This window comes from Rhinolophus hipposideros (assembly GCF_964194185.1).
Source record: "Rhinolophus hipposideros genome assembly, chromosome: 11".
Lineage (NCBI taxonomy): Eukaryota > Metazoa > Chordata > Mammalia > Chiroptera > Rhinolophidae > Rhinolophus > Rhinolophus hipposideros.
Genome location: NC_138057.1, coordinates 80,707,961 through 80,729,665, shown reverse-complemented (window position 1 = coordinate 80,729,665; position 21,705 = coordinate 80,707,961). Strand labels below are relative to the sequence as shown.

At 56.5% G+C, this 21,705-nt stretch overlaps 1 protein-coding gene across 1 annotated transcript in view; it reads right to left on the bottom strand.

Annotated features, from left to right (window-relative positions):
- Positions 1-183: 183 nt before the first annotated feature.
- The window catches only part of STKLD1 (serine/threonine kinase like domain containing 1), a gene marked incomplete at its 5' end in the record, with an annotated part of 22,022 nt that continues 500 nt past the window's right edge, over positions 184-21,705 (bottom strand). The window contains 19 exons of the mRNA XM_081066723.1: positions 184-306; positions 575-654; positions 1,006-1,146; positions 2,450-2,578; positions 2,659-2,787; positions 3,363-3,491; positions 4,313-4,453; positions 4,775-4,917; positions 5,191-5,248; positions 7,051-7,134; positions 7,874-8,217; positions 8,877-9,040; positions 10,086-10,204; positions 11,358-11,473; positions 12,244-12,314; positions 14,208-14,309; positions 15,773-15,847; positions 17,095-17,139; positions 19,825-19,911. Of these exons, the coding sequence (XP_080922849.1) occupies positions 217-306; positions 575-654; positions 1,006-1,146; positions 2,450-2,578; positions 2,659-2,787; positions 3,363-3,491; positions 4,313-4,453; positions 4,775-4,917; positions 5,191-5,248; positions 7,051-7,134; positions 7,874-8,217; positions 8,877-9,040; positions 10,086-10,204; positions 11,358-11,473; positions 12,244-12,314; positions 14,208-14,309; positions 15,773-15,847; positions 17,095-17,139; positions 19,825-19,911 (2,247 nt within the window). The 3' untranslated portion in view covers positions 184-216. The remainder of the gene's footprint in view (positions 307-574; positions 655-1,005; positions 1,147-2,449; positions 2,579-2,658; positions 2,788-3,362; positions 3,492-4,312; positions 4,454-4,774; positions 4,918-5,190; positions 5,249-7,050; positions 7,135-7,873; positions 8,218-8,876; positions 9,041-10,085; positions 10,205-11,357; positions 11,474-12,243; positions 12,315-14,207; positions 14,310-15,772; positions 15,848-17,094; positions 17,140-19,824; positions 19,912-21,705) is intronic.

Below are 21,705 nucleotides of genomic sequence, written 5' to 3'. Positions count from 1 at the left end.
CATGGCCGCCGGTCAGCCTAACCCCCAGGGATGGCCTGGCACCCAGGAACTGGCCGTGGGCCTCTTACACCCTGGTCCTAGGTGACAGTCCTTCCTGACACCCTCCCCCCGCCAAGGAAAATGCCCTGCTGTCACTAGGCAGTCCTGTGAGATACAATACAGAAAAGGAAGGGCAGGAAAGAAGGCTGTTGGGGGGGGGGAATATTTGGGGGGTTCTCAGGGCAAAGGCGACTGGCTTTCCGCAGAGCTGGGTGGCGTGGCCGCCTCCAATCTCAGGAGCACCTTTTCTGCGTAAGAGACCAGCTCCTGGAAGAAGAAAAGTAGGTCTCCGTTTCCGTGGACGGTCGGGTCCATGAGCAGTTACCTTTGTGACTTAATCCACTTCTTTGAAGAGGTCTGAGTGCCCCTCCCCTTTAGGATTTCCACGTGGAATCACAGACCGGAAAGAGTCATAACTACACGCAGTCCAGGTCACTTCCTCACAAACCTTGTTCCGGGCCCCTGGGCTCAGTGCCACCCGGCTCAGGTTGAGAGATGGGTGTGAGGCCTGGTGTCGGGGCCCAGCGACACTCACCAGGCTGGAGGTGAAGCGCGCCTTGATCTCCTGGAGCAGGGGCAGGATCCCACTGGACACCAGCTCGGGCAGGAGGTCCTCTGTGGGCACAGCAGAGGGTCCTGAAACCAGGCCCTCCTGCACCCCACCCCGGGAGCCCTACGCTTCACCAGCCTGAGCTGCCACAGCTCCTGGCTCGGGCATTTCTGAGGCGGCCAGCAGAGGGGGACTAGGTTGGGTCCCCATCCCCACACAGGCTTAGCATGAACCCCACCCCTGGGGTTCAGGAGCCAGATGTCACCACAGCCAGCATGGTGGCTGGTGCATAGTGGGCGCTTGGGGCACATGAATGGGACATTCTGGGGTTCCTGCCCTCCCACCAGTTAGAGCTGGGAGCTGGGCGCCTCCGACCACTGGCTTCTGGGAGGGGGCGACGAGGAAGGGGTTCTCACGGTAGGAAGCAAGGTGGGCCAGCAGCATGCAGACGTTCTCCACCACCTCCGGGGCGTCCCTGTGGAGCTGGTATGTCTCCTTGATGAGAGCGAGGCCGCTGCTCCCCTCCTCGGACACCACCACCTGCAACGCCGCCAGCTCTGGGGGCGTGAGGGGACGGGGGACGGGTCAGCACCTCGGCTGCCCGTACCTCAGTGTCCTCTGGGAAGGGGGGTGACGGCAGGACTGAGTTCTTAGGGTTGTGGAGGGCCGTGCGGGGACAGCACAGGTCTCCGCTGCCGGCTGGGGGCGCCAGTTCCCTGCAGACGGGACCTCCCAGGTCACGCGTCCCGTTTTCCTCACTCCAGTTTTAGAGCTCATAAATGCGTCTGCAGACCTCGTTTCCTCTCGTGGGAATGTGCACCCACCTCCCTCCACCCAGGCAGCAAAAGGTTCCGTGGAGGGGTGGTCTCAGCTGTGGCCATGACTTCCTGTAGGGAGAGCACTGGGGGTGCTCCAAGGTACCCCCACATTAGGGGTTAGGCCCTGCTCTTGAGGGCCTGGGGGCCTGTGTAAGCCCCCACAGGGGCCTGTACATGACCCAGGATGCCATGTAGCCTTGACCCTTCAGATCCTGGAGCCTGAGGGAAGCTGACACTCGAGTGAGGTGACAAGTGTCACACAGCCAGCTGGTGGCAGAGCCGCAGAGCTCACCCAGACTCTGGCTCTGGGTTCCTGTTCACTGGTGCTGATGACCCACCTCAAGGTCAGCCACGCGGTTCGCCCTCAGGACCTCGGCCTCCCGCCCCCTCCTCCGTCCTACAGGACTGGCAGCTCCCCTCTGCAGGACCTTGGACAGGGCGGGGCAGGCCCGGAGCCCAGGGAGTCTCTGAGAGGGAAGATCCTGCCGGGCTCTTTGGAGAGCCTCCCTCCCTTCAGGCCCAGTAGCAGACAGAGGCCTGGCTTTGCTTTCCAGGCCAGCACACCCTGCACACGACCCTGACCCAGAACACTGAGCGGTGGGGGGAGGGAGACCTCAGATGGGCTGAGCCATGCCCCCCACACCAGCTGGCGACCTTGGCCAGTCCCCCAGCCCCAAGTATCTGTAAGGGGTCATTGTGCTGTGAAATCAGGCCCGGGCCCGGCACAGGGCCTGTTGTGGAATGGGAATTGAGAGACACCTGTCTCCTGGGCTGTTTTACTAAGCCATACCTGTAGGAAAACCTGTGCAGACCTAATGTGTGTTTACTTACGGCCAGGGAAAGACTGTCACAACATAGCGTTAGGCAAAAAAAAAAAGTGTACAAAAGGTCTCCACGGCAACTTCTGGATGATGGGACTATAAATTGTTTTCCTTTTTTTGATTTTTTGCTTCTGTTTTTGGTTTGTGGGCAGCTGGCAGACATTACTTGTGCAGTTTTGCCCCCACTCCCCAGTGGCAGCTGTGTCTGTCCCCAGGCTCACCGGACACCTTTGCGAGGCTGGCCAGTCCCCGGTAGGCGTTGTTCACCAGCAAGACCCTGTCCTGACACAGCTGGATACTTTGCAGGAACAGTGCCACCACCTCTTCACACTGGTGCTCCTTTATGCAGCCTGCAGAGGCCCAGGGCGGCGTCCTCATCTGGCGGGCCCAGGGTCCACTGCTCCCAGCCTCGGGGCCCCAGGCTGCTCACCTAGCAAGGACAGCAGCCAGAGGACAGCACAGCCAGCTTCAGCCATCTCTGCATCTGTGGGATAGGTGGCTAGCACCTTGGCAACGAGGACCGGGGCTTTCTCCAAGGGAGTCTTGTCCACGATGACAGCTGGACCCAGGACAGGATGGAAGAGGGATACCTAGCCCTTAGGTGCATGCAGGAGTACCTGCTGTATACGTGGCCTCCCACCAAAGACAACTGAGCAGAAGCTATGGGGGAGAGGACAGATGTCCTCAGAGATGGGGGATGAGGGCACTTTCTAGCCCACCTGCAAGTTGGGAGTGGGGATTCCCTGTGCCCCAAGGGGAGGCTTGGAAGTTCTGCACTTTGGGCAGGGCTCTCTGGGGAGCCCTTTTTTTCTTGGGCATAGCTACCACCCAGGTGCTGCAGGGCCAAGGTGGGGACTGGAGGGAAGGGAGCAGCACGGCCTGGGACCCCCTTTTCTGAATCCAAAATGAGGACGGGATGCCAGTGCCAAGGCTACCTTCCAGAGCAGGGATTGCCTGGGAAATCCCAGCATGTGGGAGCTGGGGGTTGCCTGATGCGAGGGGCCCGCCCCACCAGGACAGCTCCTCCCCACTGTCCTCTCCCCCTCCTCTCTTTTCCTCAGAAGAGCCCTTCATGAGCCATGGCTCGTCCTGAAGTGTTTCAGGCACAGGATGGGGAGCAGAGGCCCCTCTCACCGTCCACCAGCAGGGCCCAGAACAGGCTCAGGCCATTGATGCAGATGTCCCTGTTTCTGGAGAAGGTGTCCAGGTGCTCCAGGATATTCTCAAACAGCCTGGCCCTCTGCAGCTCCTCTACAGTGGCTTCTGTCGGATGGGCACTGGAGTTAGGACCACAGAGGACCCCTCCTCCAGGAAGCCTTCCCTGAGCACCACCTGCCTCTAACGTCAGGCACTGCAGTCCCATGCGTCCCACATTACTGGTCCCTCCTCTGGGCCAGTCTCACGCCCATCTTGGGACCCAGAAACAAGAGGACATGGTCCCTCCCCTGGGTCACCTGTTCCATTACTGGGCCAGGCCCCACCTCTAGCTTTCCTTCCAAGGGGCCTGGCCCTGCTTCCTGGGGCCACACCATGGTCCTGAGCCTTCTGAGATGAGACCATGATTGTACTCTATTCATAGCACCCTTTACACTCCCCAGAGTGGGATCCACAATGTATGGTCAATTACCCAGCCCCCAGCCCTGCCCCTGGCTGGGCACAGGACTGTAGGTGAGTGTCCTTGGGCTGTCTGGGACCCCAGCTGCCCGTTGAGAGACTGATATGGACCCGATGAGGTGGTTGGGAGGATGTAAAGGTCTGGAATGCCCTCAGTGCTGCCACTCTCCTCCACACTGTCCCCAGTCCGGCTGCCCCTGCCTGCCCAGCTGGTGGCCTCAGACGCCCAGGTGCTCCCTGAATGGAGATAAGCAGGGCAGAAGCGGCAATGATGGCTTGAGAGTGAAGCAGACCTTGTGTGAAGCGCGCGGTGGCACCTGGCACGTAGTCAGTGCACATTTGTGGAGGGAACAAGGATGTGGAAGAAACCAACCACAGGCAATATGATCGAGCCATCTCAGGAGAGGGCCCAGCACAGCCCGTGCCCCTGGCACCCCGGCCTTGGCCGAGGGAGGGGCACGCAGACCCACCCTGGCTGCAGATGATGGTGAGCAGACTGTAGACCATGACCAGGAGCTGCTGGGCCTCGGGGTGGCTCCGCATGACGCTCAGTAGGACGGTGGTGACGGAGCTACCACTGGGTGCCTCGGCTGCCGGGTCCTGTGCCAGCGCTGCTGGGGCCAATGGAAGTGGCCCAGGGTTAACTCCCAAAGTTGGAGACCAGGGGACGGGTAGATGGCATGCGGGCGTGCTCCCTCCCTGGTTGGGGAGCAGTGTCCCCATTTCCCATGAAGGAAGCTGAGGTCGGCCTTGTCAGCCAGGTGCAGAGCAGGTCCCCATAAGGGCTTGTTGCATGAGGGAGTGAAGGGCCCAAGCGTGGGCACCTACCCGGCCTGCCCAGCCAGTGAAGGGCACTGTGGGTTAGCACTGGTTTCTGAGACCTACCAGCCTGTGCCAGAGCGAACCTGAAACACAGCCGGCGCAGTGCCCACCTTGGCCCAGGATACGTAGCAGCAGGGAGCAGCCACACAGCTGGATGTCAAGGATTCTCTCGTGTTGCTTCATGACAGCGACCACCTCCTCCACCAGCTCCATGGGCCACGGTATACCTGGCAGGGCGGGTGGCAAGGTGAGACTTGGCATAGGAGCCAGGGTGGGGGGGGTGTGGGCCAGACCAGGGAACAGACACTGCTGGAGTCTGCGGGCATCGCACACGGGCCCGAGGTGGACGAGGAGGTGGTGAGGAAGCGTGCTCAGTCGCCCGCTGTGTGTCTACCACAAGCATCTTGTTCTCACACGAGCAGCTCTGCGAGTGGCTCCTTCCATTACTGTGCTCACTGTACAGATAACGGACGGCAGAGCACTTGCTTTGAACCCAGCCTGTCTGGTTCCGAGACCTTGGCTGTACCTGCCCTGAGAGTGGACATCTTTGGGTCCCACGACTTTCCTCTGTGTCGGGGCCTGTGCTGTGCATGGGGAGGGGACGAGAGGCAGTGGCAGGTGGCTGAGGGTCCATCCCAGCCATGCCCCTTCCCCACTGCTGCTTCCCTTCTCCCGGCCTCTTTCTTCATCGGAAGAGTACGGTGAGCAGCTCCTCTATCTCAGGCTTGTGGTGAGAATGACAGAAGTGCTGGCACCCAGGAAGCCACGCTGTGGCAACGCCATCTCCCAACCTGTCTGAGGCAGGTGTGGCTCTGGGGTAGCAGAGAAAGCCACCTTAGGAAAGGGCCCAACAGCCTCCCTCAGTTTCTCCAGGAAGGCAAAATCTGCCTTCCCATGAACTCTATCCTGGCCACAGCCTAGCTCCAGAGGGGGTCAAGGGCAAGAAAGAGAGGGAGGGAAAGGTAAACAGGGTCGAGATGAGGCCTCTGTAATCTCTGATGCCCCAGACACTGCGACAGACCTTTTGTGGAAGGATGGACAGATAGACAGCAAGAGAGATGGATAGTGGGTGGGTGGGTGGATGAACAGGTGGATGGATGGATGGATGGACGGATGGATGGACAGGTGGGTGGATGGATGGATGGATGGATGGATGGACGGATGGATGGACAGGTGGGTGGATGGATGGATGGATGGATGGATGGATGGACGGATGGATGGACAGGTGGGTGGATGGATGGATGGAGGGATGGATGGATGGATGGATGGATGGATGGATGGATGGATGGATGGACAGGTGGGTGGATGGATGGATGGATGGATGGATGGATGGATGATGGATGGATGGACGGATGGATAGATGGATGGATGCATGGATGGACAGGTGGGTGGATGGATGGATGGACGGATGGATGGATGGATGGATGGATGGATGGATGGATGGATGGATGGATGGATGGATGGACAGGTGGGTGGATGGATGGATGGATGGATGGATGGATGGATGGATGGATGGACAGATGGGTGGATGGATGGATGGATGGATGGATGGATGGATGGATGGATGGATGGATAAATGGATGGATGGACAGGTGGATGGATGGATGGACAGGTGGATGGATGGATGGATGGATGGATGGATGGATGGATGGATGGATGGACAGGTGGATGGATGGATGGATAGATGGATGGATAGGTGGATGGATGGATGGATGGATGGGTTGATGGATGGATGATTGGATGAGTGGGTGGGGTGGGTGGGTGGACGGATGGACAGGTGCATGAATGAGTAAGTGAATGCAATATTCAAGCTGGTGACACAAAGGGTGAGTGGAGACATTTTATGAAACCGTGTTCTGGCAAATCTACAAAGATGATTAACACTCACTGATGGAGAATGTTGGGGAAAGAGGTGCCACCTGCACTCTTGATAGGTGGGTAAGCTGGTGCATGAAAGGAGGGCAATTTGCAGGCTCTGTGAGGTCTTCACAGCCTGAACTTGTAAGAGTTTATCCTACAGGAACACGTAGGCACACTTATGCTCCAGGATACTCAGCATGGTATTATTCACAACACTGGGAGATTAGCAACCACTCAAATACCGTCAATAGTGGTGGGAGAGGGGGTGTCTCCAGCATCCATTAATCAGGTGAAGGGAGGCCACTAGAAAGGGTGTGGGTCCTAACCCCACCCCTTCTCTGCTCAGTAAAAGTGTCAACACAGGAAGAATTGCAGGCTGCCTACTCCGAGCAGATCGGAAAGACGTGGAGCCTTTTGGGAATGTAAACCAGTCTGGGAAGTGTCAGAGACACCGCTGGAGAGCTGGCAGTGAAGGGCCAGGGACTGCCCGGAGTTGCTGGGGAAGGCGAGCACACGGGGTGTCTACCTAGCTGGTCGTCAGGCATTCTCAGGAGCTTCTTGATGACCTCGAGCTGGATTTCAGGCCGGCTGGAGAAATTCTGCATGACCTCTGCAAGAAATGAGAGCATGGGGAGGCACCGGCCCGTGCGAACCCAACCTCGGCTGGCTCAAGGACCCTTCTGAGGGCCAGGGCATCTGGGACCCCGTCTGTGGGCACCACCTCACAGATCCATGTGTTGGGGCCAGAGGTGGCACTTTTATCATCCCCACTTTCCAAGCCAAGGGACCTGTGTGGAGTTGGAGCCCAGACTGTGTCAGAGCCCACCTCGGGCATGCAGTGCTGCTCTACACCTCACTCTGGCTCGATGTGGCCAGAGCCCTGCCCCTCTGGGCCCCCAGCAGGCTTCTCTGCCTTTGACTATGACCACGAGACATGGAGAAACTGAGCAGCTAGGGCCTCCTGGGTGCCCCTTCCCCAGATATGGGGCAGCGGCAGACAAGTGCGGAGTCCCTCGTCACAGGCAGCCTGTGCAGGGAACCACAGGGGCAGAGGGAGTGAGCAGCCTCCCCACACCAGGAACACAGAGGGGTGGGAGGATGGAGCGAAGCCGGAACTTGAAATGGCCTCTAGGCCTTAGGCATAGCTACCGGGTGCCAGTTACTGTGCTGGCAGCCCCGAGGCGCCCCAGTGTGGGGCGCGCAATAGAGACCAGTCCATGCTCCTGGCGTGCCATGTGCCCACCAGGCACTGCACCGGGTGCCTGGCAGCACTCTTGACTGAGGCCTGTGCACGTCCAACTTCAGAGATCTGCAGGGATGCGTCTGCTGGCCCAGGGTCCCTGCTGTACCCACCCCAGTGCCCAGCACCATTCTGGGCACATAGGAACCATCCAGGAAGTGCTGCTGGCTCGGGAAGACACTCTGGGCACTGGCGCCACTAGGCCAGGGTGTGGAAGGAGGTGCAGGGGTTCCGGGGGCTGGGTTGTGGGGGGAGGCACTGACCCTGGTGCTAGGACACAGCGGCCCCGTGGCACCCTGGTCCTCCGAGTTGTCATAATCACCTAAAACGCTGGCCATGTTGCCTTCTAACAGCATGTCGGAGACGAAGTCGGGTATCACCTGCCCGTGCAGTGCCAGGGCGATGTTGGAGGACCTGAAGCTTCTACTCATGAAGGTCCTGTGCATCACGTCCCTGGGGACAGCGGAGAGCTGGTGAGCTCACCTGGGTGGCCATCCCAGGATGGGACATGGATGAGCACAGGGCATCTGGGACCCCGTCTGTGGACACCACCTCACAGATCCATGTGTTGGGGCCAGAGGTGGCACTCTTATCATCCCCACTTTCCAAGCCAAGGGACCTCTCACCATGTCACAGGCGTGTCCAGCTGGCTCCCAGCCACCCCACCTCCAGGAGGGACACGGGGATCACGCTGGTGGCTGAGGGAGGACAGTGCTGGGCCTTGGCACTTTTCCTACGTGGGGTCTTTCCTCCAAAAATCTGATTTTACAGCTGTGTTGGTATAAAGGCGAATATAACCCCTGCTGGATTCATTGGTACAGGTTCATTCTTTCTTCTGATTTTAAACTGAATTAGAACTAGGACATTTTCCTTGTCCTCCGGCCACGCCTCCCGTGCCTGACAGCGACGTCGGCCCTGTTGGCTCCCATGCACAGAGACGTGAGCCGAGACCATTCGCTTGGGATAGCCGCACCTGGGAGCGCCCAGTGGTCCGCAGGTGAGTCAGGGCGGGCGTGAAGGTGCACTCTGCAGCGTCAAAACACCAAGTGGCCGTGTAGACATGTTGAAAGAGAACCTGAAAAGCTAAAAGCTGGCCCAGCCCCCAAGCTCACCTGACTGCTATCCGCTCCGAGGGATTGATCTGGAGCATCTGGGGCAACAGGTCACTAAACGTCTTCACATGGGGGATCCCCCTCTCCTCCACGGTCCTCAGGACACCCTTCAGGCCGTCCGGGAGACTCCGGAGGGACTTGCGCAGCAGCATGGCTTCTGTTGCCTGTGAGCAGATGGGGGCACTGCTTCGTGCGTTTCCTCAACTAAATGAAAACCGGCCCTGGCCCCGCAGGTGGGGCCTGGCACCCGGGAGAGCCGCAAGGGGAGCAGGTGAGAATATCCGGCCACCACCTTCAGGACCGCCCAGAAGCCCACAGTCCTTTTACAAAGAAGAAACAGAGCTTCCCAGAGAAGCGAGGCAGAGGGAGTGAGGGACAACCCACTTCCTACAGTCATGTCAAGAAGGCTGTGGGCCTCATCTCTGATTCAGACCCAGCTGATAAGAGCCTGGGGGTCCGGGAGAGAGTAGGGAGTACAGGGGCCCGCCTGTACTTTCTGGGGACCTTGGTGTTTGCACGTGGGGCTGGCAGGTACTGAGGCCTGGCCAGCTCGCTTCTCCCTGCTCTCTCCTCTGTATGTAGAGGACCTAAAGCCACAGGGCTCAGCATTCCAGCCTCCCACAGCCATGGGACCAGGGTCTGCACGGCCCCCCGCCCTTCCCTTCTTCCTGTCCACCGGTGATGTCCCTGTTTCAGGGGCTGCAGCTGAGCTGAGAGCCAAGGCCCCACGCTGGCGAAGTGCCGCGCCAGCCTGGGGCCCCTGGGTGACAAACAGCCCCTGTGTGTTCAGGCCTATGTTCGTCCACTTTCCCTTGCTTGCAGCTGAAAGCTTCTTTAACTCAAACAGGGATAGAGCACGGCCCAAATCCCACCTTGGGCGGCTCAGTGCAGCTGAAGTAGGGTTTTTTAATCCGTAAGGGGCCATGAGGACACCTGGAGGGCTGCTGTGAGGTCGGACACATGGGCGGTTTTCACTTTCCACCATGGTCATCACTATCACGCTAGGACCCTGACAGCATGAGGTGCAGAGTGCAGGGGGCGGGGCCTCCAGCATCGGGGGCGGGGCTTCCACCCAGTGCCACCAGAGGCAAGAGCACAGCTGGAGGGGGCCTGTGGGAAGAGTGCGCCTCTGGGGCTGAGGTGGGCAGGACAGCTCCCAGGAGTGGGGGTTGGGGTGTGGCAGGGAGGGGCAGCCAGAAGGAGGCTCACCTCCATGAAGGAGCAGCTGACCATGTCGAGAATGACGCAGCCCAGGGACCAGATGTCCGCTTTCTGGCTGAAGGAGAAGTCGAGGGCTTCCGGGGCCATCCAGGACTTATGAAAGGGGTCTGTTGGCAGGAAAAGGTGGGGCTCCGTGAGTCCTATGCACCCTGGGGAAACAAGCAGCTGGAAAAATGAGCCCTTCATCACCCTGTTTGGGAGAGACAGGGACAGGCTCCTGTAGGGGGAAAGGAAGAGGCCCATGGTCAGCAAGAGCTGGCCCTTGATCTTCAGCCAGTGAGGCTGCCCATCTAGGCAGGTGCCCACCAGCCTGGCCCGTGTGTGCATGTGTCTGTTTGCCCACTGTGGCTACAGAAGGAGTCGGAAAAGGCACGTGCCAAGAAGGCTAAAATCTGCACCCTCTTCAAATATCTTGCCCCTCTAAATATCAGGACCTTGAGACCAAGTTCCAGTTGTCCTGCCCTGGTTTCTAAACCTGAATCCCAGACAAGGAGCCAACTGAGCAGGGTCCTCATCCAGCTCTGTCAGTCCGCGATAGGCCTCGGGCAGCCCCTCCCTATTTGGACCTCCATGCCCCAAGGAAACAGCAAAAGGGTGGACTCCAAGGACCCCTGTCATCTAGATCCACCCATCCCTCCACCCATCCATCCACCTGTCCATCGACCCACCATCCACCATCCATCCATCCATCCTCTATGCGCCAAGGACAGTGCCACCAGCACCTGCCACCCCAGGACTGGAGTTCTCCACTGTGGTTGTTCTCTCCATCCCTGACAGCTGTTATGGGCTAGAAGCCATGCCCCCTTTGCCCCATTGTCTTTTCAAAGGAGAACTCATGTCTCCTTACTCCCCAACTCCTGGGTTATTTTAGGACTCAGTAGAGTAACCCACCCCTAGCCAGTGCCTGGCACCCAACAGCCTTCCATCCCTATATGTCATTTTCCTTCCTTCTGAGACCTTTCTTCTCCCTCCAAGAAGTTTAACATTTTCTGGGTGTCTTTTGGACCCTGCAGGTCCCCCCATGGGGTTACTTCTGCCCAGTTACAATCCAGGCAGGGGATCTCTTTGGAGCCCACATATGCCCAGGGGGCTCTGTGGGGGACCTTCAGAACAACGGCAGGCTTGATGTTGCTTTGTTCCAGCACCCAGAGTGGCTACTGCCCTCTGAACTCTAGGAGCAACCAGCATCGGATGAATGGCCCCTCCCCCACTGCTCCCCAGGCACTGCTGTCCCGCGCCGCCTGGGAGGACCCCGGCCACCTTCCTCTGCACGGATGTTCCACTTGGCTTTGTGGGTCATCAGCGCGTTGGAGCTCAGGTCCTGTAGTTTGCAGTGGTTGCTGCTGACCAGCGCAATGTTGGAGGGCTTGAGGTTCCTGAAACCAAGAGGCACACCTTGATGCCCGGCCCTCAGGGGCCAGCGTGTGCCCTGAACCTTACTCCCGCCCCACCCAGTTCGGCAGGCAGCAGCAGCCCACACCCCTCTCTCCTCAATAAATGCCCCCTTCCAAGACCACCTTTAAAGCATTGTTTCCTATAAACAGAACATTGGAAAAACTAAGCCAAGTGACAAGTAGGAAACCACCTAATCTTCCTGCAGCTCCTTCCAGATCTGAGCTGCGCCTCTGCTGGGGGACAGGTTGCTGCCGGTTTCGTAATGTCCACTGACATTAACACCGAGTGGGTGAGCATTGCCTTTGTACACACAGTGCACACGGCTTTTCTCTCCTCCTTGAAATTCGATACTGATTTAATCTGAAGCCATTCTCAGCCCCTCAGACCTCGGATTCCAGAGCCTTAGATGGGACTGGTCGCAGCCCAGTCCACGCCACCTGGCCAGAGGCCACAGTGCCCTAATCTCCCATCCTGGGAGTGCTGTTATCTGCTTTCTCTCCTTGCCCTTTAGAACCAACTCGCCCGGGTCAGCTCAGGATCCACAACTACGATTGCGTGGTGAGGGTGAATCACTGGAGGTTACATGGTTGGTGGGGTGACATTCTCCTTAAGCCTGGGAGGTGCTCTGGACAGGTGCCGCCCTCCTCCTGGCTGCATGGACCACACCTCTCTCCCTCAGTCCTGCCCGTGGGCGCTGACGCCCTGGGGGACTCAGCGTCTCTTCTCCTGAGGGAGCCTGGCCCCCGGTTACCTGTGGATGATGTCCAGTTGATGCAGGTAATCCAGAGCGTCCAGCACCTGGCCCAGCATGCCCTGCATCCACTGGGGAAAGAGCGACAAAGGCCAGGATTGGAGGGGTCCCTGCAGCTGTGTGTAGAGGACAGTGAGCACTCAAGGCGGCCAGCGGGATCGTGGCATAGCCTCTCCTGCGTCTTGAGATGGGTCTGAAGCTAGCCAAAAGCTCAGAGCCAGTGCAACAGGCTTCTGCCTCAGGCTCCTTCAGCAGTAAAATTATGTCAGCCAGGGCCATGCCCCAGTTTCCGGACCCCACACTCCTGTCTCCATAACAGAGACCCCAATGCGGTTCCCTGAAGCCCCAGCCATGAGCCCCGCCCGGGTGGCCCATGGGCTTTGTAGGCATCAGAGAGGGTGAAGTCTTTAGTGCCTAGTTGGGGCTCGCCTCTCTATGTCATTAGAAAGAATAGAGCCCTGAGAGAGAACGTTCTGGAAGTATTTTGTGTCAGAAACCAGATCCAGTTCGTTTCCAGGGCAGTGATTTTCAAACTACGTTCCTAGGAATCCTGGATTCCACACTGGGGTGTCAGAGAGGGGTCGAGCGGCAGGACCCCAGCCTTCTTCCCACTCCACTTTCCACCAACCGCCCAGGCTTTACTTACTGGGATTCTGAGAACATTTTGTGCTTGAAAGGCACTCACAGAAAGTTTGAAACCCTCTGTGGATCCCTCCTCTGAGGCCCATGTGGGGTGAGGAGCTCCTCAGGAAGGACATGATGCCCATTGAACAGAGGGGTGCTGAGTAAAAGCAGGAACCACTCATTGGTGGGCATTGTGGACCTCGAGGTGAAAGCAAATGACGACCTAGCTCAGGAGACAGACAACGTCACGTTGGGGCAAGAGACGCATCTCACAGGACTGAAAGGCACCAGCCATCAAAGAAGCATTGATACATCGACTTCATTACAATTAAGAACTTGTGTTCATCGAAGACATTGTTAAGAAAGAGAATTGGCAAGCCACAGACAAGAGAAGACACTGTGGGTACCAGTATCCAGGACATACAAAGAATTCATACACATCGGTAAGAAAAGACACACAAGCCAGGTTTAAATGGGCAAAAGACCTGAAGAAATGAAAGCAAAGTTCTAAACCGCCAGACAGCGCTCACCGTGGTTACTCGTTACCACTAGAATTACAATGTCACTCACTTTTCATTTAGATAAAAAGGACTGACACACTGAAGTGTGGGCCAGGATGTGGAACCGGAAGGCTCCTACCGCTGGGGAGAGTGAACCCCAGGTCAAGCAAGCTGTCTTGAAAACTGTTTGGAATGTCTGCGAAGGCTACACACACACACCTGTTCTATGACCCAACAATTCCAGGCCTCGGTATCTAGCCAGGAAAAACGAGAATTTTGGGCCACCAAAAAAAAACAAAAAACAAAAACACCCAGCAATGCTCACGGCCACCTTATCCATCACAGCCCCGAATGGAACCAACCCAACGCTCACAAGGCTGGAGTCCTACAGGCTCGGGAGTGGCCGTGTGGCCCAGCGGCTCTGGCCTGGGAAAGGACGGTTTCCTGACACCCTCACTGTATGGGTGGATCTCCAAGGCACCAGGAGGAATGGAAGAAACCAGACACGAATGACGACATGCTGTGTGAGTCCATGTATGTGAGCCTCAGGGCCAGGCAGCAGTCAAACCACAGGGGCTTATGGAGTTCTAGGGATGCCCTGCGTCTTGATCTGGGGAGGGTGTGTGAGTGTGCAATTGTGCAAACACACCATGCTCTGCGCTTCAGATCTGTGCACACGACAATGTGCAAATACCGCCAGACATGAATGTCAGAAGAAAGGATGGCCGGACTCCAGCGGCCCTGTCCTCCCCTCTGTCCCAAGCCCCACCCCCTGTAGGGCTTGTGACATCACAAGGTCCAGGTGGTCCCAGGCCCAGTGTCCTAGAGAGTCTGCCTTACCTGAGAGTCCATGATTGTCTTTTCCTCCCTCTTCTTCTCAATGACGTCATGGAAGCTTCCCTCATAGTAGTCCATCACCAGGCAGAGGAACAGAGAGGAGATCTGCCAGGCCACGAGGCCCAGGTGCCACAGTTCTCCCCGCTAGAAGGCCAGGCCTGGGCGCTTCTGCCCTGGGCCCCCACCCACAGTGGCTAGGGAGCACTGCCCCCTGGGGGGTGGGGGTGGGTACGAGCCCCCCATGAGCAGCTCCTGCTCACGTCTCCAGCTCCTCTGTCTCCTCTCCTCGCCTCCCCTCCCTGCCGCCTCCTGCACCAGCTCCATCTACACTAAGCCGCACGGACTTTTCTGAAGGCTCTCCTGGCCACTGCACACACAGTCCCTGTGTTGGGGACCCTGCCCCTTCACGAGGATAACCAGTCATTCTTTAGGGCTCCGCTTAGTCCATTTTCTCCCTCTGAGGAGCCTGCCCTGTAAGGGACCCCAGCAGACCAGGTCAGAGGCCTCAAGTTAGGGTTCTAGGAGGACCCTACTTCCCCTCCTGTAGTGAAATTGGCTTTTCCGTGTCTCCTTGAGAGAGTTGGGGAGTGCTCAGAAAATACTTGTGGGTGCTTGTGGTGACAGCCCCTCCCCAAGGCTTTCCTCAGGGCCCAGCTAAATGGCAGGGAATGTGTGTGAGGGGGTTCCTCCACTCCTGCTCAAACCCTTCCCTGTCAGCCCCATATGGGGACACTAATATGGAGGTCTGATTAGGGTCTGACTCAGCGAGACGCCTTGCAGTGTCCCTTCACCTCCACCCCCACCCCCCACTCCCTCCATCTGGAATAATTGAAAGTTCCTGGCTCCTTGTTAAGACAAGAAGTCATACAGCCTATGGGACGAAGCACGGGGCTTGGGGGCTACAAGACTCGGGCTGGCACCCCATCCAGCTATTACTAGCTGTGTGGCCTTGGAGAGCTCCTTAACCTCTCTGAGCCCCAGGGAAATGAGGATGGGACTTCCCACCCTACAGGTCGCCTAGCATCTGAGGATGAACGAGCTGCTAGTTAGTAAACTGTATGAGAGCCGCAAAAGCCAGGGGCCCAGACGTCAAAGACAACCTGATGCCAGATGAGGAGGGGACGGCAAAGGACCAGCTTCCTGACACCTGCTCCTTCCAGGAAAGTCCAAACTGCGCCCTCAGAGGTGCAGACTCACTGAGCCTTTGGCTCTAGGACATCTCAGTAGCTAAATGCACCAGGTGCTGAAGTCACGCCCAGCCGGCCTCGCTTCCAGCTGTGCCACATACTAGGTAAGTAACTGGAAGGAACTAGTTTCTCTTAGCCTATTTCTCCTTCTGTAAAGAGGGATAGTCACCCCTCCTCCACTGAGGCTCCCATGAGATGATGCCCAGAGAGCCCCCAGAGTGGCCCCGGTATGTGTCGAGTCAGGGATTACCACGTTTGGAGTCACTGCCACTGCCCCTCGAGGGGTTACAATGGTGTGGGGGAGCTCTGTTCTCAGATCCCTTGTTCCTGCAGCCCCTGAGTTGGCGCCCGCTGAGCCCCCAGGTGTCGGCTGTGACTCACCTCGCCATTCCACATGATGAACAGTTCGTGGTAGATGGAGATGTGGTCGTGCTGAAGCTTCAGCAGAGGCATCAGCTGCAGGCAGGCGAGCAGAGGTGGGGTGGGGGGTACGTTTGGGGAACACGGTTCGTCAGCCAGTGCTTCTGTCCCAGATCCCCAACTGCAAGTTTCCAGCTCAGAGCAGGGCAGGGGAGGGGGCCCAAGGAGACTGCGCAGCCTGGTGGTTAGGGGCCAGACGCCCTGTGCTGGCAGTGCTGTGACCCAGGGGAAACCTCAACCTCTCTGAGCCTCCTAAATGGCGGTAACAGTGGTAGCTGCCTCACAGGTGTCCTGAGGACTAAGTGAGCTGATGCAGGCAGGTGCTGAGCACACAGGAAAGAGCACAGTCAGGGGTGGCTGGAGAAGGTGGTGTGGCCAAATGGAGGAGGTGGGACACTGACACACCCATGCCCACCTCGCCTCCGGGTCCCAGTGTCCTCGCCCCCAACTGAAAGTGCTTTGAGAAGGAACGCCGTTAGGCAACGGAAATGGCTACCTAGCAACTAAGAGCCAGAAGGACGACTGCTTGGGTGGAAGGTTGGATGTGAAAGCACAGTCACCTAGGGGGAGGTGGAAGTGGACGTGAGAAGCTGGGCGTGTGTGGGGGCTACAGGTGGGCTTTCTTTCACTTTGTTAGGATGTAGCCTGGGTCCATCCCAGTGCGTGAGTCACACTGTGGACCGAATAGCTGTTTGCCGGCAAGGATTGACAGTGGTCAGCTCCAGAAAGAAGACAAATAAGTGACCGTTAGATAGAAGGGCAGACAGTTAACTTCACATGAAATTCAAGAAAGCAAAGTGCTCAGAGCCATTATCTAGCAATTGAATGCATGCAGCTGTTATTGCTATTAATATAAATTAGGATAGTATTGTCTGTTCTGACTGGCAGGGTTAAGGAATATGAAATAGTTTACATTTCTTGTTGCACAATTCTGTATTTTCCAAATTTTCTAGCATAACTAATACTTTTATAATTGAAGAAAAATATTTTAAAAGATGGCTATTGGTACATTCGCCTAGGGACCTGGCCAACATTTCAACTTTATCTTCTCTGAGAACATATATGCTGAGTTGTCAGCACCTGGATTTGGAAGTGAGTGTTTGGGCACAGACTCCCCTCAGGAGCTGGGCCTTCTGGCTTCACAGCACAGGGCAAGAACGGGTTCTCACCCTCCCTGTCTCCACCCAGGCTCCCACCCTGTCACTCCACAGGAGGGTACAGAACAGTGTCTGCGTGTTCTGTCTGCACCATGTCCTCCAGGGAGGAACCACCCAGACAGTTACCTCCTCCAGGGCCTCACTGGCATTATGATCATCAATGCATTCCACCTGCAGGGGCACAAGAGCACTTGCTCAGTAAACGTGTAGTAAACCACCATCACCACCACCACCACCAGCACCAGCACCACCACCATCACCACACTATCACCACCATCACCACCATCACCACCACCATCACCACCATCACTGCCATCACCACCATCACCACCATCACCACACCATCACCACCGTCACTACCATCACCACCATCACCACCATCACTACCATCACCACCATCTTCACCACCATCACCACCACCATCACCACCACCACCACCATCACCACCACCATCACCACCACCACCACCATCACCACCACCATCACCACCATCACCGCCATCACCACCATCACCACCATCACCACACCATCACCACCGTCACTACCATCACCACCATCACCACCATCACTACCATCACCACCATCTTCACCACCATCACCACCACCATCACCACCACCACCACCATCACCACCACCATCACCACCACCACCACCATCACCACCACCATCACCACCATCACTGCCATCACCACCATCACCACACCATCACCACCGTCACTACCATCACCACCATCACCACCATCACTACCATCACCACCATCTTCACCACCATCACCACCACCATCACCACCACCACCACCATCACCACCACCATCACCACCACCACCACCATCACCACCACCATCACCACCACCATCACTACTGTCACCACCACCACCACCACCATCACCGCCATCACCACCGCCATCACCACCATCACCACCATCACCATCACCACCACCATCACCACCATCACCATCATTATCTATCAGAGTTGCTAGGCTCCTACAATCCATGTCCCACCACATGGCCCCATATGGGGCCTAGAGACATTCCTAAGGCAGGGATCCAAATATACCTTGAGCAGTGACAGTACATGTGGTCCTGCTGCAGGGGTAAGTGTAGGGTAGCATAATATAAATTCCAAGCAATGATTAGGGGATCCATTTTCAGACCATCTCGAATGCAGAAAAGAAAATAACGTGTTGGCCTCAGAGCCAAACAGCTCTGCTCTGGTTGGCAGTCTCACACTCACCACTGCATTCCTTATCCAAATTGGGAAGATTGTTCCCATCACTGCATGTGGGGCAGCGAAGAACGCGCGGAGAGGGAAAGCATAGTGGTAAGGGCCGCCCCAAGCTTCCAGCCCGTGACAGACTTGGCAGCAAAGACTGCAGGTGGATCCTGTGATCCCATCTACTACCAGATCCTCACCCAGAACCTCTGCTCACAAGACATACAAATGAAGAACTCTTGTAATCAGGTGATCATAGACGAAACGCAGAGTTAGATTGTTCCCAGAGCCATGTAAAAACCGTGGAGGCAGCAGCACAGTGAGTCTGCCTGCCTTCCTTTCGACCAAAAGCCTTAAAAATGTCACATCTTTTGACCTAGATATCACACCCCTCAGCATTTATCCCAAGGAAATCATGGGTCCTCAAAACAATTAACTGTACGGTTATCAGTTGTTAGTACAGAGTGAAACATTGAGAACAAGTTACATGCTTGACGCACACGTGGGGACGGGTTAAGGCACATCAATCAGGTGGGGGCCCACGCAGCCCCTAGAACCAGGAGAGGCTGAAGCTGTGTCAGCGGCATGACTGACGTTCACAGCACATGTTGTGGGAACAACTACATGATCAGCTTCAATGCCATTCTTGTAAAACAAAGGGGTATAGGAGTACACAAACGCTCCGAGAAAAGGCTGGAAGGATACACAAGCCCCTTCCTGCACCCCACCCCATGTTTTTTACAAAACTTTTTAAAAAGCTCCTCGATTGCCCAGAAGGCAGTCAGCCATCCTGCCCATTGGTCCATGAGACAATGGGGCGGTCTGCACTGCCAGCTGGCAGAGGGTCAGGAGGCAGATAAGGACTCCAAGCCCAGCCACCTTGGTCATGAGCTGCCCACAGACGGGAGGCCTGGCAGAGCCAAAGGGCTCTGGCAGCAGCCGTCGGTGAGGCTCTCTCCACCTGCAGTCAACTGGGCCATCACCACGGACCACGTGGGGGTGCCAGGGATCATTTGAGGCAGTTCTCTTCTAGAGCCTTGCTTCATCTGGACCACCTGACTTGGACACACAAAGGGTTGTCTACCTACAGCTCTGCACCCTCCCCTGCCATGCCAGCCATGATAACAAAGTGGAGGAAGGGCTGCAGGCCTGGTGTCCTGCCCTTAGCCTTGTGTGATCTTGGGCAAGTCCCTGCACCCACCCCACAGCCTGGCTCCCCTTTGGTAAAATTGGTGGCCTGAATTCAAATCGTCTTGGGAACAGAGGCTGCTCTCTCACCCGCAGCCTCTGGGAACCTCCCTCTCCTTGCTTGTAATGCGAGGTCATGGCTCTTGCTTTGCTGGGTGGGCAGGAGAGTAAGTGAGATGACAGCTTGCAGAATGAATGGTAGGTATGGTTGTGGTTGTTGTCGGATTAAAAATGAGCATTTCCTCTCCATCAAGGTGAGAGTCACATGTGCACGGAAGCCCGAGGCACCTCACGCCACCCCCACGTCTACCCATCTCCCACACTGGATTTGCCTTGTGACTGCTGGCAGACAAGAATCCAGCTGTCGAATCTGGAAGCCTTTCCTAACACGGGGATGATGAGCATAGGTTTGGGGGAACCACGCCCACTAGGGTGCCAGAGGCACGGCCTCTTACCTGCTTTATCACGAGCTTTACTTTGGTTTCTGTCTCCTCCACCACCAGGTTCAGACCCAAGGCCCCAGGATTCAGCCGGTCCAAAATCTACCAGCAAGAAGGAAAGAAGCTTTCAGGAAATGCACACATCTTGTCACTTTCCAAAGTGCGCCTATCTCCAAAGCCTCCTCTGGTCCTCCTAACTTCCCTGCAGCGGGCAGAGCAAGCGTCTCTGCCCCATTTTGCAGATGGAGGAAATGGCCCAGAAGGAAGGCTGAGGAGACCTTTGAAGGTAGAACCCCAGCCCATCTCTTTGGGGCTGATTCTGGAGTTCTTTCCACCACCCCATGCTTCTTCTCCAATCTGCGGCGAGGACCCAAGGCTCCTCCAAGGGTCAGCAAAGGGTTTGTTCACTCTAGCCCTCTGTGATCGCAGCTTCCAGCACCCACCTCCAAACTGGGCATCCAAACAAGAAAGTAACTGGGCCATAATTAGTGCAACCATAGGCACAGTCATGCACGTGCCTGGCACTGTGCCCAGCACTTTTCATGCAGTCAGCACTACTGCCATCTCCGTGTTCACATTAGAGGAATTGAGGCCCAGGGAGTTAGGTCCTTGCCTAAGACTACAGCACTAATAACTGAGGTGGCCCAGACTGGACTGGAACTCCAGGCTTTGACTCCAGAGCTGGTACATTGAGCCTCCAGAGAGATGGGAGCTACAGGGTGAGGGTGGACGATGGGATTACATTTTTCAGAGGATGGAGGTGGCGGGGCTGGATGCAGAGGAGGGGTGGGGAGGGAACCCTGGGTCTAGGGACTCTCAGAGTCCAGAAACATTTTAGGATTCTGTAATGCAGCTCCTGTAGGTGATTTGAATCCCGCTCAGGGGAACAGCAGGGACAGTGTCCTGAGTAGCTTCAGCTGGTATAAGAATGCACATGCTTAGACTCTCTTAGGCAGCAAATTAAACAGGAAAACGCGGTGTCTCAGATCAAGACTTTTTTTTTTTCCTGAAAAAGTAACTTTGCTTTTAAAATTCTCCAGCCACCAGAAACTCATCTGCTTCGCTGTTGGCTGACTCCCCTGGAGTCGTCCCACACTAACGGAATTCTCACAAAGTGAGAAAAATCTCATTTACAAATTATTTTCAGAATAATGACATTTTTTACAAAGATGGAATCTAACATTTAATAAAGTTGACATATTACATATAGAGCACTTAATGAAACATTCATTTTTACTTTGCAGCTTTTATTTTATGAACTTTTCAGGTCCTGCACATTTTCACAGGCCCTGGAAAAGGCTCCAGTCCTCCTAATGGGGACGACTGTCAGGGTGTTTCAGGTGTTTAGGGGCTCCTGCTTATAAATTCTGGGTCTTCTAGAGTATCCTGCCCCCATGGGCCCAAGCACACGGACCCATGGCTGAGAAGGATGGAGTTGTCTTCCACCCTTAACCATTCAGACAGATGGGTTTGAAGAGTCCTTCATTTCATCCTTCATTTTAGAGAGGGGTAAACTGAGGCCCAGAGAAGTAAGGGGCACCCAGGAGGTCACCTTTGGAGGTACTCGAGGTCACCCTATGAGCTAGAGGCAGACACTGACCAGAACTCGGGTCTGTGCCTCCCTGCGTTGGGATCTGGCCACCTAGGGGGGTAGGGCTGTGACCGTTAAACCAGTACGGGGTGGGGGTGGTGGCAGGAGGTCCAGCTCCAGGGCTCGGCCTAGACCGTAGGCCCCTCATCGCCCCTGCCTTCCTGCCAGGGGACGACTCAGAACCTGGTACTTTTCCATAGTGACTTCGGCCTCCCTCTTCCTCCGTCCGTTGGGCGCTGGGGGTGCGCCCCTGGCCTGCGCCTGCGGCTGGACCCTCGACTGAGCATGCTCAGTGCGGACTGCGT